A 15,540-nucleotide genomic window follows, 5' to 3' on the forward strand; every position below is an offset into this window, starting at 1 on the left:
AAAGAGCTTGATTTTGGTCTCATCTGACCACCACTTTCACCCAGTTATCCTCTGAATCATTCAGATGTTCATTGGCAAACTTCAGACGGGCATGTATATGTGCTTTCTTGAGCAGGGGGACCTTGCGGGCGCTGCAGGATTTCAGTCCTTCACAGCGTAGTGTTTTACCAATTGTTTTCTTGGTGACTATGGTCCCAGCTGCCTTGAGATCATTGACAAGATCCTCCCGTGTAGTTCTGGGCTGCTTCCTCACCGTTCTCATGATCACTGCAGCTCCACGAGGTGAGATCTTGCATGGAGCCCCAGGCCGAGGGAGATTGACAGTTATGTTTTGTTTCTTCCTTCTCACCAAGCTGCTTGCCAATGGTCTTGTAGCCCATTCCAGCCTTGTGTAGGTCTACAATCTTGTCCCTGACATCCTTGGAGAGCTCTTTGGTCTTGGCCATGGTGGAGAGTTTGGTATCTGATTGATTGATTGCTTCTGTGGACAGGTGTCTTTTATACAGGTAACAAGCTGAGATTAGGAGCACTCCCTTGAAGAGTGTGCTCCTAATATCAGCTCGTTACTTGTATAAAAGACACCTGGCAGCCAGAAATCTTTCTGATTGAGAGGGGGTCAAATACTTATTTCCCTCATTAAAATGCAAATCAATTTATAACATTTTTGACATGCGTTTTTCTGGATTTTTTTGTTGTTATTCTGTCTCTCACTGTTCAAATAAACCTACCATCAAAATTATAGACTGATCATTTCTTTGTCAGTGGGCAAACGTAGAAAATCAGCAGGGGGTCAAATACTTTTTTCCCTTACTGTATGTGTACCTAATACAGAGATTTGGGGAGTATGTTTGTGCATGCTCATCCAGGGCCGGATTACCGAACGGGCACGCAGGACATGTGCCCCATGCGGTCATGTGAGGGGGCGTTAGGGAGCACACAGAGAGAGAAGGAAAGAGAGAGGGAGAGAGAGAGAGAGAGAAAGCTTTATCGTAGGAAGCCATCATCAGTTACCCCTTCAGCTAAGTCTAGTGCACTCTTCTGCACAATTATTGATGTTTCCCAGGGGGCTCACACACAGGAAAGAAGATGTCAAAAACCTATTGCTGCATCTAAACATTGATCTTAGAGCAAAACAGGATTATATAGTGACTAGTCAACAGAAAGGGACTAGCTAGATAACATGGGTTCCTGAATTGATTATATTTTTGTGCAAAATTGTAAATTATTGGAATTGAAGGAGGTGACCCGAGAAGGTAATACCTTACTTTGGCTGTAGCGAGGAAAAAATAATTGATAGTCTCCTGGTTCTAGACTTTTCTTGTTCTGACAAATCTGCTAAGAAAGTGCCCGGCGACATGTGGTGCACTACCTTTGTATCCACAGGGCTGATCACAGGCCTGTTATTTTAATGGAATCGATATCTGATCCATGCATGACTTGAATTGCAAAAATATGAACACATTTTGATGAGAATGTTATCGACAGCCAATGCAGTATTTGATTGCTTTCCCAAAGTACGTCATGTTGACGTAAGTGCCAACATTTCAAGCTCTTATTGACCGACTGGTGGGCAAGACTTCACATCGAGAGCACAATGCATCATCTTGTGCAGAAATCAGTTGATACGTTTGTAACTGTATGAACACAGTTGGAACACTTTTGGATCAATCAAGCTTAAAATGGCATGACCGTTCACATACTGGATCCCTGACACACTTCACTCTTTAGAAAACACATCCATCATGTAGCTTCAAACAACTGTGGGTTTGATTGAAATTTGAAGAATAGAAGTTCATGAGCACTCAACTCCAAAGGAGGTGTGGAGGAGAAGAAGAAGAAAAAAAGGAGGGGGTTTCATCATGTTTACCTCACATTTCTCTCAGTTGAACACATCGCCCCTGCACCAGCGTGACAACTTGACTCACTTCTCTAATCCTACACTACCACAGGATGTGCTGCATGCACAACATGCTATATCTCCACTTCACAGCTCATGCTTCTGTCCATCTGCTTCAGCCAAAATTGAAGGGAAATTGATGGGGAAAAGAGAAGGGTAAGGAGAAGATAGGCTAAGAATAAAATGGGTCAGCTTCACCTCTCTTACCAAGCATGTTATATTGAGTCGCTAGAACTATCAACTTTTGGGACTTCACCAGTGGGAGAGGGAACACAACACAAGCACCAATGCAGTGTGTCTTTACAAGGAAAGGTACAAAACCAGGACAAAAAATAAATAAATTGACTTGTCTTATTTTTAAATCCCACCATAATGGCATTGTCTTCGAAGGGCACTACAGAACCACACCACCAAGAACTCCTTCCACAAACTCCAAAAACATAAACATACCCACAAGCATTGTGTACAGCGTTCAGTGCTCACAACCAACTTTCTAAATAGAACTGAATGTCCTCAGTATGCCCCTGCTTTGTTTGCCAGTGAATGAATATTCCATTGCCAGGGACCAGGGCCGTTTTCCAATCACTGCGTCTGAGAGATGCGTCTCAGGGTGGCACTTAATGAAACTCAATCACCCTAGATTCATCAATAAACTCATCAACATCACCCCACCTGATGTTTATTTAAAGTAAAGAGTGATTTAAGCCCACAGAATGTACAGTATATCCTTAGTTCCTTGGCCTCTATTACGAACTTCACAGAGGATGTTCCAGGGATCTGAGTCCTTCAGGCTTATAAAGTAAGGATGGTAATCACAAGGTGACTTATAAACAGAGCAGCAGTTTATTGGAACAACTGTGTAGGTTAAAGTATATTTTTGGAGTAGCGTACTACTTTCTCTATTTTGTCATTATATATTAGTAGTTTGCGTCATGTATTGTATTGTGTGAATGATTTCAACACATTTTTATTTGTCATCACTCCTCCATCTTTTCACCAGCAGCTTGCCCATCAATGGCTCAGTTCTGCCTCCAGGCCAAGATTCATGACAATAAATGTAAACCTGCCTTGTTTATGTGTATGTTGCGTCCTCTAGAGGGAATTTTACCATATCACCCTTTAGTTGACCAAAGGCTTACTGGAACTCTGATAGATGAATGTACTTCCCTCAGATATTAGTAAAAATGTTAAAGGAAAAGCAACCAATTTTGGAGATAGCAAATACCCTTGTCTAGTCCTGTGGTTAAATGTAAGTTATTACAATTTCTGTGTAGACTTCTGTAGGAAGAATTTTCAGCAGGTAAATTCAACTGAGACCCCAGGCATAGAGGCAGCACTCGATAAACTGTGGTAAGGGTAAAGTGAACCCACATCCTGCCAAGATAACGACACAACTCTGAAAAGCATAGAAGCAGAAAGAATGGCATGATAGGCCTAACATTATTAGTCAGAGGAGTGCCATTGTTTCAAATGGCCCAATATGGCTATTATATATTAATTAGCCTACACACCGATATGAAAATAAAATCCATACTTGAGTTTACCCTGATAATTAACTTGTGTATTTAAGTTGGTGTCTAACTCCCGGTCCACCATACCATGAGAATGGGTTGTCTGAACAGTTTCTGTTGTTGCGAAACTGAGTTTGTGTCACGCCCTGGCTCTGGGGACTCTAGTATGTTGAGCCAGGGTGTGAGTTTTCATTTATTTTCGGTCTAGTTTAGTATTTCTATGTTGGCCAGTGTGGTTCTCAATCAGAGGCAACGTGTATCAGCTGTTGCTTGTTGTCTCTGATTGGGAACCATACTTAAGCAGCCAGTTTTCCCACAGTGTTTGTGGGATCTTGTTCCTGTGTAGGTTTGTGTTTTGCACCTTTGGATGTCACGTATCGATTTGTTGTTTTTGTTCGTGTAATCATTATTTAATAAATATGTTCACCTTCCATGCTGCGCCTTGGTCCTCTGTATCCGACGATCGTGACAGTTTGTAGTGAGTGACTTCAGTCAAGCCATGACAGACTTAGACTTATCTTGCATAATTGTGTCTATCTTTTTCTACAGCTGAATGGAAAAAGCTTTTGAAGTAGGTGACTCAAATGCTTGTGGTTGAAAGGAGGAGGTGGTCAAGTGGTTTGCGCTAAGTCGTTGACTTGCGTCATCATGAGTAACCAGTGCCCACATTCTGCAAGCTATAGTGTTTTGTTCTAGTGGTATGCACGCTTGACACTGAAATGCAAAGCACTGACAACCAAGGTTTGATATCAAACAGTTACACAGGCGTTCTCTCTTTGACCAAGAGAATGAGCGACTGTGGCCATCCTCTTTTACTACCACTGAGCAGGAAGAGGAAGCCATGAAAGCCGCCAGCATTGTGACACACCCCATTCAACTTCCACTATCTCTATCAGCACACAACAAAGTAGGTCATATGTGAGGGGGGTGAGTGTTCCTCTTGTGTCTGCATCAGTTACTCAGACACAGACACCAGAAGCTAGAGGTTATGGATCCAAAACAGATCAAAGAGGGATATCTGGTCAAAAAGGTAAGGGTGATAGAGGAAAATATGTTCCTGTCAAATAACCTTGATTAGTGTAGGTCTTTGTGTTTACCTTGGGCCAGACTTTAATACTGTAGATTTGCTGGACAGCTTAGTTACTAGACAATAGATTATCTCACATTTGAGAAGGTTAGGAACAAGATCCATCGATGGAGACGATGACAAGAGTTAGAAACATCAAGTCAGCGGGCAATATGTTTGACCATTTACATGTCCAACTTCAGCTGTCAGTCAAGTGCTTTAAATGAAATGGAAGGTTAGTGTAGTAGTTCTAGGACTATTTCCATTTGGCCTGAGACTTGATCGCTTTAGATGTTTAGAAACTGAATGCAGATAGCAACAAAACTGTTTCCCCCACAAACCACATTAGCTGAAAAATAATCATACTTCGTATTTCTCATGGCCTGACAAATGACTAACACAGATGATGGGTCTCGTCAAAATGGACTGACTCTTAGTCTGGGGTCAGATGATGACGGATAACCCATGACCTCACTGGATTAATCAAAATCTAACTTAATAGAAGATGATGGAATAATCTTCCCATAAATCTTACAGGTAGAATAAACCTCTTCAGAACTGCATGGCTCCCAAAGTTTTTATATTTATTCTCCTCAATACCAATGACATTTACATTTTAGTCATTTAGCAGACGCTCTTATCCAGAGCAACTTACAGGAGCAATTAGGGTTAAGTGCTCGGGGATTAGAACCAGCGACCTTTCGGTTACTGGCACAACGCTCTTAACCACTAAGCTACCTGACCTCACCGAAGAGATTCTTTAAAAAAGTATACTCGGTCATAACAGACTTTATTTGGGCAAATTAAACTCATAGAATAAAAGGAACGTTTTACATCTTCCTAAATCTGAGGGTACTTTTTAACCTTCCAGACTTGGAATTGTATCAACTCTCCACCCAGTGTGGAGGAACAATGGGTACATATTGAAGATGCGCATGCTCATCCCCAGAATCCTTTCACGTGTCAATTTTCAAAGGATAAAGCTTAGAACATGAACAACTTCATAGTTAAGAACACTATAACAATATGGAAGAAAATGAAATGTATTATACAAGAATCAATATCACTCCCTAAAAACATTACCATAATGAACAATCCTTGGATAGCTTTTCAGAATTCACAGATAAATTGGTCCACATGGAAGACTAAAGGCATAGAAACCGTAAATGACTTGGTAACAGGAAATACACGTATTTCCATGACAGAATTAAAACGCAATTTTGGACTGACCAATGTAGATATTTTCAAATACATGCAACTTCAAATTTTTATATCAAGAAATTTCGATTTGAAATCTTTTGGACATCAGAGAAATCTTGAGGGAATCCTATTTGAGTCAGAAAAGAATATTCATATGATATGTAAGATATACAAAATCTTGCAGAGAGCCTATCCAACTGAAACTATTGGAACCAAGACTTAAAAATAACTGATATTGGCACAAGATGGAGGGAATGTTGGAACATAACTAACAAAATGACAGTTAACTAAAATGTACATGCTTAATCCAGTATAAACAAATGTATAGAATTTATTACACAAGAGACACAATTCACAAATTCTACAGCACAATGGCAGAGTCATGTCTTAAGTGTAAAACTAACAATGACTCAATAATCCATGCCTTCTGGGAATGCTATGGGCGGAGTTAGAAAGTTGGCTTTTTTTAATCCATCTGTCTGCATATTTAAATGACATGGCATATGAGGGTGCAGTGAGATACCCGATGGGTTGAACGATACATTTCTCGCCAATTATCTAGAAAACCGTATACTTAAAAACTGGAAATCAACAAATCCTCCATTGTTAACACAATGGAATGGTCAAATGCTTTATTATCTACAGTGGGGGAAAAAAGTATTTAGTCAGCCACCAATTGTGCAAGTTCTCCCACTTAAAAAGATGAGAGAGGCCTGTAATTTTCATCATAGGTACATGTCAACTATGACAGACAAATTGAGGAGAAAAAAATCCAGAAAATCACATTGTAGGATTTTTAATGAATTTATTTGCAAATTATGGTGGAAAATAAGTATTTGGTCACCTACAAACAAGCAAGATTTCTGGCTCTCACAGACCTGTAACTTCTTCTTTAAGAGGCTCCTCTGTCCTCCACTCGTTACCTGTATTAATGGCACCTGTTTGAACTTGTTATCAGTATAAAAGACACCTGTCCACAACCTCAAACAGTCACACTCCAAACTCCACTATGGCCAAGACCAAAGAGCTGTCAAAGGACACCAGAAACAAAATTGTAGACCTGCACCAGTTGACGTGTACCTATGATGAAAATTACAGGCCTCTCTCATCTTTTTAAGTGGGAGAACTTGCACAATTGGTGGCTGACTAAATTCATTTTTTCCCCACTGTAAATGTTGAAAGTGTGTTGGCGATGGAGAGAAACAAAATGGTGCAGTTTGAGGCCATGTGGCGGGCGCTGGAGATGGGGGTGTGAGCAGGTGGGTCTGGGCAGGGGTGATGTTGTGGATGTTTGTGAGCGTCTGTTTTGTATTGTTTGTAATCTTTACAAAAGAAAAATGAATAGAACATGATTTTATCATGTCACATCCTGTACTGTTCTTCGCATATAAACGTTTGCCTATGCTATTCTTATGCATTCCAATCTTTATCGGTTGTTCAGTATCATTGGAACATATTCGTAGAACTATAGGTAGTGCCTGTGATAGCTTTGTATCATAGCTCTCTATGGTGAACAACAACAATCAAGAAAGTGAAGTGAAACAAGACCATTTCACATAAAACTAAGTATTGGATTTATGATTACCTATGAATATTTTATGTATGGTCTGTATTTCCTTTCTTAAGATTTGTTCTCAAGTAACATCCCTCTTTGTGAGGATTGATTGTGCAATACTTTAAAATTCCCACTCACTTCCCATAATTCTGTTTGCTGAACAGCATTTTCTATGAAAAAAAAAGTCATGTTCAGCAGCTGCTAAATTTGCATTTATAGAGTAGGGGAGGTTAGGATTAAAAACAAAACACTGCTAGAGGCTGTTGCATTCAAATGCTGAGATTAATATGTGTTTTATGTATTCCCTCATCCTATCCCTCAATATTCGATAAATACATTGTGTAAATTATATACATTTTATGCCCATCCAGGCAAGTCAATTTGGAAGAAAGTCAATTTGGTAACACTTCACATGATGTTTCTATTATACCTGTATAATTACAATGTCATCTACTCTAACATGTTTCTAATTACATTGTATTTGTATTGTAGTAACAGAACTGAGCAGTTGTGGAATACCTTTGGTATAAGGACTGATTGATTGATTCTATCAACATGCACATTCCCTTCTGTATTGTTCAGGGCACAGTGTTGAACTCGTGGAAGGTGGTGTGGGTGGTGTTGTCTGATGATGCGGTGGAGTTCTTCAAGAGAAAGACAGACAGTGCTCCCAAAGGAATGATCCCACTGAAGGGAGCTGTTCTGACCAGTCCCTGTCAGGACTTCAGCAAGAGGACGGTACGGACACTATTAAATACGAGTACAAGTGTCTATCATTACTGTAGTGCTCCACCTGACCTCACAATTTTGGCAACATACAAAATGAAATTAAAGTACATTGAAAAACATTCACCCCCCCAATACAGGCAGAAGTTCAATAAAGGTAAAAAATAAAAAAAACATCAAACATGTAATATAACATTGCCATTTTCTTGCAGTTGGTTTTTAAGCTCAGCACGGCCAAGAACCAGGACCATTTCTTCCAGGCCACCCACCTGGAGGAGAGAGAGTCCTGGGTGAAGGACATCAAGAGGGCCATCAACTGTCTGCAGGGGGGCAAAACGTTTGCCAGGAAGTCGATACGGAGGTCCATTCGCCTCCCTGATACCGTCAACCTCAGGTAGGACCTCTGACCTGTCTTACTTACCACCTATGATCCACGATACGCTTACAAATCAAATCAAATTTTTGGCCACATGCGCCGAATACAGCAGGTGCAGACATTACAGTGAAATGCTTACTTACAGCCCTTAACCAACAGTGCATTTATTTTTAATAGAAAAAGTAGAATAAAACAAAAAAGTGTTGAGAAAAAAAGAGCAGAAGTAAAATAAAATAACAGTAGGGAGGCTATATATGCAGGGGGGTACCGGTGCAGAGTCAATATGCGGGGGCACCGGCTAGTTGAGGTAGTTGAAGTAATATGTACATGTGGGTAGACTTAAAGTGACTATGCATAAATAATTAACAGAGTAGCAGCAGCGTAAAATGATGGGGGGGGTGGGTGGGGGGGGGGGGGGGTGGGCAGTGCAAATAGCCCGGGTAGCCATGATTAGCTGTTTATGAGTCTTATTGCTTGGGGGTAGAAGCTGTTGAGAAGTCTTTTGGACCTAGACTTGGCACTCCGGTACCGCTTGCTGTGCGGTAACAGTCTATGAGTAGGGTGGCTGGAGTCTTTGACAATTTTGAGGGCCTTCCTCTGACACCGCCTGGTATAGAGGTCCGTACGCACTACCCTCTGTAGTGCCTTACGGTCGGAGGCCAAGCAGTTGCCATACCAGGCGGTGATGCAACCAGTCAGGATGCTCTCGATGGTGCAGCTGTAGAATTTTTTGAGGATCTGAGGACCCATGCCGAATCTTTTCAGTCTCCTGAGGGGGAATAGGCTTTGTCGTGCCCTCTTCACGACTGTCTTGGTGTGTTTGGACCATGATAGTTCATTGGTGATGTGGACACCAAGGAACTTGAAGCTCTCAACCTGTTCCACTACAGCCCCGTCGATGAGAATGGGGCTACATTCATGTCTTCGTAACTATAGCCATCATTCATTTGATAACTTTCTAAGTATTGTCTGCTTTGTTGTCTGCCTTTTCTCAGTGAGCTGTACATTCTAATGAGAGACCAGGAGGATGGGGTCAAAGAGCAGAAGCTGGAAAACGAGAAGAGAGTCTACAATCACTGCTTCACAGGTACAGCAGCACATAACTTGTATTTATCCAGGTCAGACTCAAGAGAGTCTTGAATCTCACTCACTGAGTCACATTGTGATAGATCATACCAGCTTTGATTCTCTTCTTCATGCAGGTAGTACGGTGGTGGACTGGCTGATCTCTAAGGACAAGGCCAGGAACAGGCCTGAGGCTCTGATGTTGGCTACAGGACTCCTGAACGAAGGGTTCCTACAGCCCGCAGGGGACGTGTCCAAAGAGGGGCTCGAGGGAGGGGCAATGTCCACCTTCGTCGATGAGCCAGATGCACTCTACTACTTTGTGAGTGAATGGATTGATTGTTTTTGTTATTCATGTAGCTGCTAGTGTCTATATAATCTTCCATATTTGCTAGAAGATCTGGAGATCTGGTGGTCATTGCTAGAAGACCACACAGACTAGGCGATGTTTTAACATTTCTGTCTTTATAAACGTACGTACGTAAAACAGTGGCGGCTCCTGAAAAAATTCTCAGGGGGGGCAATTTTTCTGATGATTTAGGTGACCTACACACATTTTAAAAAATATATGTCCAGCAACAACATGAAGACAGGGGCAGCATATAAGTCAATACCAGAAGCATTTATTGACTGATCTCAAAAGTGTTGGCTTACCAGGGTTGGTGGAGCCCTCAGTTTCATCTTTGCCTCGCAAAGCTAACTCAAACACTCCGCAAAACTTCACACACTGGATTAGCCGGCTGAGGATGTGGCGGTTCTTGCTAATGTCGTAGTAAATATATTTGTTATAGTGAATATGGAATATGATATGTTGAGTAAAATGTTGTGCTAAGATCTATTTAGGTCAGGAGCTGGTTATAAGTTATGTTCCTATCCAATAACAATGGACAAAAGGGTCCTATCTTGTCAGCCTTGTCAGTTTCAGTTCTCCAGTAAACTTGTGATTATCAACACTAACCTCATCGTTGTGGCGGCGGACAGCTAGCCTGTATCCCTCATCCAGTTGAGTGGGAATGTTCACTCTCCCCAAAGCAGACAATCTCAAACAGCTATCCATGTGGGTCTTTGACAGCTCATGTTTCTTAATCTTTCCTGAAAGATGGTGCATGTCCATTACACACCAGTCGCTGTCCAAGCGGTGCTGTCTGCCGTGCCGCCTTCAGGGTGAAAGAGTAAGCAGGGGGTAGCAGAAGACTACATTAGCTACATCACAGCCTGCTAGCCAGGTTTTTCGTTCGTACCAATTTTTGGAAAATCCTCGGGTGTAGGACTTCCCCCCTTTAGTAGAAACCTGTTGAATTATTAAATTTGGTCTGGGAGGTCCTAATTGTTTCGTTGCCAATTTATCTTCATTTGTTCGCCGACAAAAAGGAACTTCTTTCAAAGACACAATCGAGTTGCACTGAAGCCTAGCCATTTTGATAGTAGTAGTGAATTGATTGATGCTGCTACCCGCTCTTTTCTTAGTTACGTTCATGGTTATGTTACGTATGACGAAAGCGCGTAAGTGCAAGCCCTCAGAAACCCATAGAGATTGTATTGAAAGCTCTGATATTTGAAAAAAATAGATTTTACATGGGAGTCTATGACAGACTTCTGGGCGATTTTCAACCTGACTGAAATCGCCCCAAAAGGGGGGGGGGCCATTTGAAGCACGACTTTAGCCTGATTGGACATTTAGTGGCACTGTGGCAGATCAGACGTCTAGATTACAACACTGATAACTACTGTTGCCGTGATATAATTGATTAGAAAAAAAATCCCTTCCTTTTCCCGTTTGGCAGTGCGTCGCCCATATCGCCCTATTGAACACACCGCCCCTGACGTAAAAGCTATAATGTATTCTAAGTGAGGATGAGATGATGAGATGAGATAATACTGTATCCTAATGTTTTCTTACCTTGTATGGTGTGTTGCAGGCAGACAGTGGGTTCTTCTGTGAAGGCTACTCCAGTGATGAAGACGTGATTGTGAAGGAGGAGTTCAGGGGTAACATCATAAAACAGGGCTGCTTACTCAAACAGGTAAGACTGGCAACACTGTAAATACTCATTGAATATCTAGGTGATGAACTAATGTGATTATTACCGGATCAGGTATTTTGGGATGTTCTGAATGATGCTGTATTACATACTTAAGTTAATTAAATGGATGACAACATATTATTGTCAGTAAGCATCACTTTAATTTTCAGAATTACAGCTAAGTTCTCTTTCACGAAAAAAAGGTGCTTCATCGGCTGTCCCCACAGAAGAAGTGGTGGAAATTGAGAGGGCTGTAGGCGTTCTATAAATATGACCTTTGCGATGAAGGAGGAAGTGAAAGTTCACCACAGCACTATGTCTGTGGTCGGTGCTGTTTTCACGACTGATAGTGATCAGAAACAGAAGAGCAGTCAGCCCGTCATGCTCTCTTTTTTTCACCCCAGGGACATCGGAGGAAAAACTGGAAGGTGCGGAAATTCATCCTCCGGAACGATCCTGCTTATATTCACTATTACGACCCCACCAAGGTACAGGATTAGAGAGTGGAACCTCACACAAAATTATTTTTCAAGAACATAACATGAAAAACATATTTATCTTTATCTCGCTCTTTTCTAATGTCTATAATTTATCTCCCTCCTGTCTTTGTCTCTCGCTAATCTGCTCTTTTCTCTCTTTATTCCCCCTCAATCCTTATTTCTCTCCCTTCCCCACCCTCGCTCTCTCTGTAGGGTGATGAGTACCCTCTGGGCTCTATCCAACTGCGAGGGTCTGTGATCACAGCGGTGGAGTTTGTTCCTGATGGTGAGTTTATTACTGCGGGACACATACACTGAACCAAATCCCACGCTGGCTCAGTGTGACTAGGACTATGAAGTGTAATTCCCTTCTAACTTATTCTTCAAAATGTTTTTCTTAATCTTTTTTCGGCTCAGCCAAGAGGTATGACGTTGATGGGAATCTCTTTGAGATCATCACTTCCGACGAGACACACTATTTCCTCCAAGCGGCTACAGCTGAGGAGAGGAAGGAGTGGATCAATGCCATCCACACCGTGTCAAAAACTGGAAAATAATCACAACAGGCCACATAGCTACTCTGAACACCTCAAATTAAGGGATATGGAATATGGACAGACATGTACAAAACATTGTTTCAGAGCCAGAAGGAATCCGAACCGATCTGATCCGACTGATCCAAAACTCTGCTTTTACGGTTATTTCAAGAGTTTTAGGTTTCTTATTGTATTTATGTTGAATGATTATGAATTTCCTCTTCATATAGATCAAATGCTCCCTCGCTTGCTTTTCAACATGATGGGGCACTTTCACCTTTAGATATATTTATCACAGGCAGGCTGTGAAGAAGGGTGCAATGATCTCTGTGTAGAAAGGTGTAAAGTTCTGTAATGGTTTCTGGTGTGCCCTTTTTGCTTTTCAATCCAGCTGTCTGTCAAAAATCATTGTCTTACATCAGATAGCGCGTCGATTTAGCCTGCACCGGTTGAGGGACGAGCGTCGCGGAGCATTGACGCCATCTGACGTGAGACAATGGTTAAAAATAGGACAGTTAGTTCCTATGACTGAACAAACACTTATCATGTCCTGCCAGTCATATCCTAACTCTGAGGACCTGTCACTGTGGGTTTCATGATGTTCCTAACCCATATCACATGGTCTCTGCACTGGCTGTATGTGGCTGTGTACTAACTCCATTGTCTGTCAAAAAGCCCTTACTCACTATTCTTTGTTCCACATTTTTACACACGTTAATTAAAATATCTACTCTTTGTCTCCAACTTCCAGTTACTGTCAAAAAGTAAATGTCCAACATTCACTCTCATGTTTATCTACTCCGGTTGGAGTAGATAAACATGAGAGTGAATGTCCAAAAAAACAAGAATTGTGTGCCTCTGTTATTTGACATGCATCTTTGGTCTTTCACTCTCATGTTTATCTACTCCAACCGGGCGTTATGACATCATGGAAGATGAATTGCCTCTGAATTCAATAAAAGGCAGGGTTCAGGACTTTCACGAAAAGCAGCACATCAAACTTCTCACCTCAGCTAAAGACCATTTCTCCACCCATTTCTTTCATTTTCCACTCTACCTACTCTCCTACAAAAACTATTCTTCATACAGTTAACCAGGCTTTAGTGCTGAGCGATTAGTGCTTTTTGAGGTCGGTTCGGTTTTGGTTTGATTATAAAAAAATAATCACATATTTTATTTCAGTTTCGATTATTTGGGTTTAATGCTGTAACACAGAATAAAACAATTAATAAAAGTCCCATGATGGTAGTGACTGCCAATTAATGCTTATCACTTAACAATAATTTATTCACATTACTTTAATAAAATATTTCAGTTGTTGTATATATTATATGTATATTTTATTTGATGACTATTATTTAATTCCAAGTCATCACTCATCTCTATAGAGCTGCTGCATGTGCTGTCTGACAAAATCCCTATTTTGTAGTTCTTCAAAGTAAATAAGGCATACTTTCATGACTGCTGAATACCAACTATTAATCACTTAGATCATTTATTTTCAGGTAGAGATACCTCCCGGAGCAACAACTGCTTTCTATATCTCCTCATGATCGTGCATTCTTTTGTCTTTTCCTTAGTAGGCATAAAAGAAACACAGACCGGACCAATTGATTATGGTCATTGTAGTTAATTACCACGTTGTTTACACAAAACTATGTAGAATATTGGCCTGTTGGAAACTACAACTCCCTACTACATCACACAGTTCAGGCTGGATCTGATTTATCTTTAGAGAAACTGTGCAATGTGTGCATTGAGCTCACAGAAAAAAACCCAGAACAAAATGGAATTTACATAATGGAACCAGAACTCCGTTGATAAAAAAAACGTTAAATAACTGACATTTCGATTAATCGCTCAGCACTACCAGGCTTGAAACACCTGAAGGTTTTTCTGCATTTTTTGGGGGATGAACACAGGAGGGCACTATATGACAAATCATGTCTCTCAAACTGTTCTCACCAGCGTATCAACCGGTCGCATGGCACACATACAGTTATCATTGACACTGGTAAATAAAGTCCACTTTGAAAGGTAATGGGATTGCCTAAAAGTTGAAAAACACATGTAAATATAAAAGGTCAGCAGGACGCTGATTAGTCTTACTGGTAAACATCTTTAGTCAATATTCCAGGAAAGGAGAACACCCATTGGGACTATAATTAGTTACCAGATTGATACCCAGTGTTGACATTACTGTACTAACAATGATGTGTTAAAGATCAGTACATGGCTGATCTTGCTCATGCTACGTAGCATAAACACAACTGATGAACAGAATGAGTAACACTGAAGGGCTAGAAGGAAATAAACTAGTATTAAAGGATGGACACACCAACACCTGCACACACATTGATCCGTTAAGGGTCAGTGGTTCTGCTCTGATAATTTCATTTCTAGACTCCATACAGCAGACTAGTTGTGTTCAGTCTTCTTTTCACTCACCGTTAACGGCGCTAAGCCCCTCCATCTCTGGCTAAATGATGAAGATGATAAGAGCTGATCCGTATACTTATGTGTCCATTCATTAATCTGGGTTCTGAGGCAAACAACTGTCTGCATGCCAAACGCCTTACTGTTAGCTTGTGTGCAACACCTCAGCTGACTGAGTACCACAGGAGGTTGGAGGAACCTTAATTAGGGAGAACAGACTTGTGGTAATGACTGGACCTGGAAACAGTGGAATGATATCAAATACATCAAAAACATGGTTTCCAGGTGTTTGATGCCATTCCATTTGCTCCGTTCCGGCCATTATTATGAGCATTATTATGAGCCTCCACTGCTTAGTACACTCCTGTCCAATCAGACCCACTCTCACTCCATCACCAGGCTAAGCTGATGGCCTGAATGAATGGTAAACAGCCATGCAGTATCCTGACATACTCAGTGATGTGACTAAGACGTAAAGCCTTTTACTTATTATTTTTCTTTGGATGTTATCTGCGTCCAGGTTGAGGCTTGCTACAAGCAGGAACATGGAGCACTCATTGTCAGTAAGTCATGAAATAATTTTTTTCCTTTACATTGCATGATACCATTACAAGAGCTACAGTGCCTTCAGAAAGCATTCACACCATGTGACTTTTTCCACATTTTGTT

The 15,540-nt window shown here is 41.0% G+C and overlaps 1 protein-coding gene across 2 annotated transcripts; it reads left to right on the plus strand.

The window, feature by feature from the left end:
• Positions 1–4,317: 4,317 nt before the first annotated feature.
• On the plus strand, positions 4,318–13,673 carry plek (pleckstrin). 2 transcript variants are annotated; one of them, XR_014610713.1, is made up of 10 exons: positions 4,318–4,438; positions 7,812–7,967; positions 8,168–8,349; positions 9,327–9,418; positions 9,534–9,718; positions 11,316–11,420; positions 11,825–11,908; positions 12,113–12,185; positions 12,317–13,199; positions 13,260–13,673. XR_014610713.1 is itself a non-coding variant. In XM_084153197.1 (9 exons), exons 1-9 carry the CDS (start codon positions 4,397–4,399, stop codon positions 12,454–12,456), a joined length of 1,059 nt encoding a protein of 352 aa, XP_084009323.1. In that variant the 5' UTR covers positions 4,318–4,396; the 3' UTR covers positions 12,457–13,673. The 2 variants fall into 2 exon arrangements, 1 of the variants encoding a protein (XP_084009323.1); XM_084153197.1 differs by having other exon boundaries at positions 12,317–13,673.
• The last annotated feature ends 1,867 nt before the right edge of the window (positions 13,674–15,540 follow it).

Source organism: Coregonus lavaretus (genome assembly GCF_964263955.1).
Source record: "Coregonus lavaretus genome assembly, chromosome: 36".
NCBI lineage: Eukaryota > Metazoa > Chordata > Actinopteri > Salmoniformes > Salmonidae > Coregonus > Coregonus lavaretus.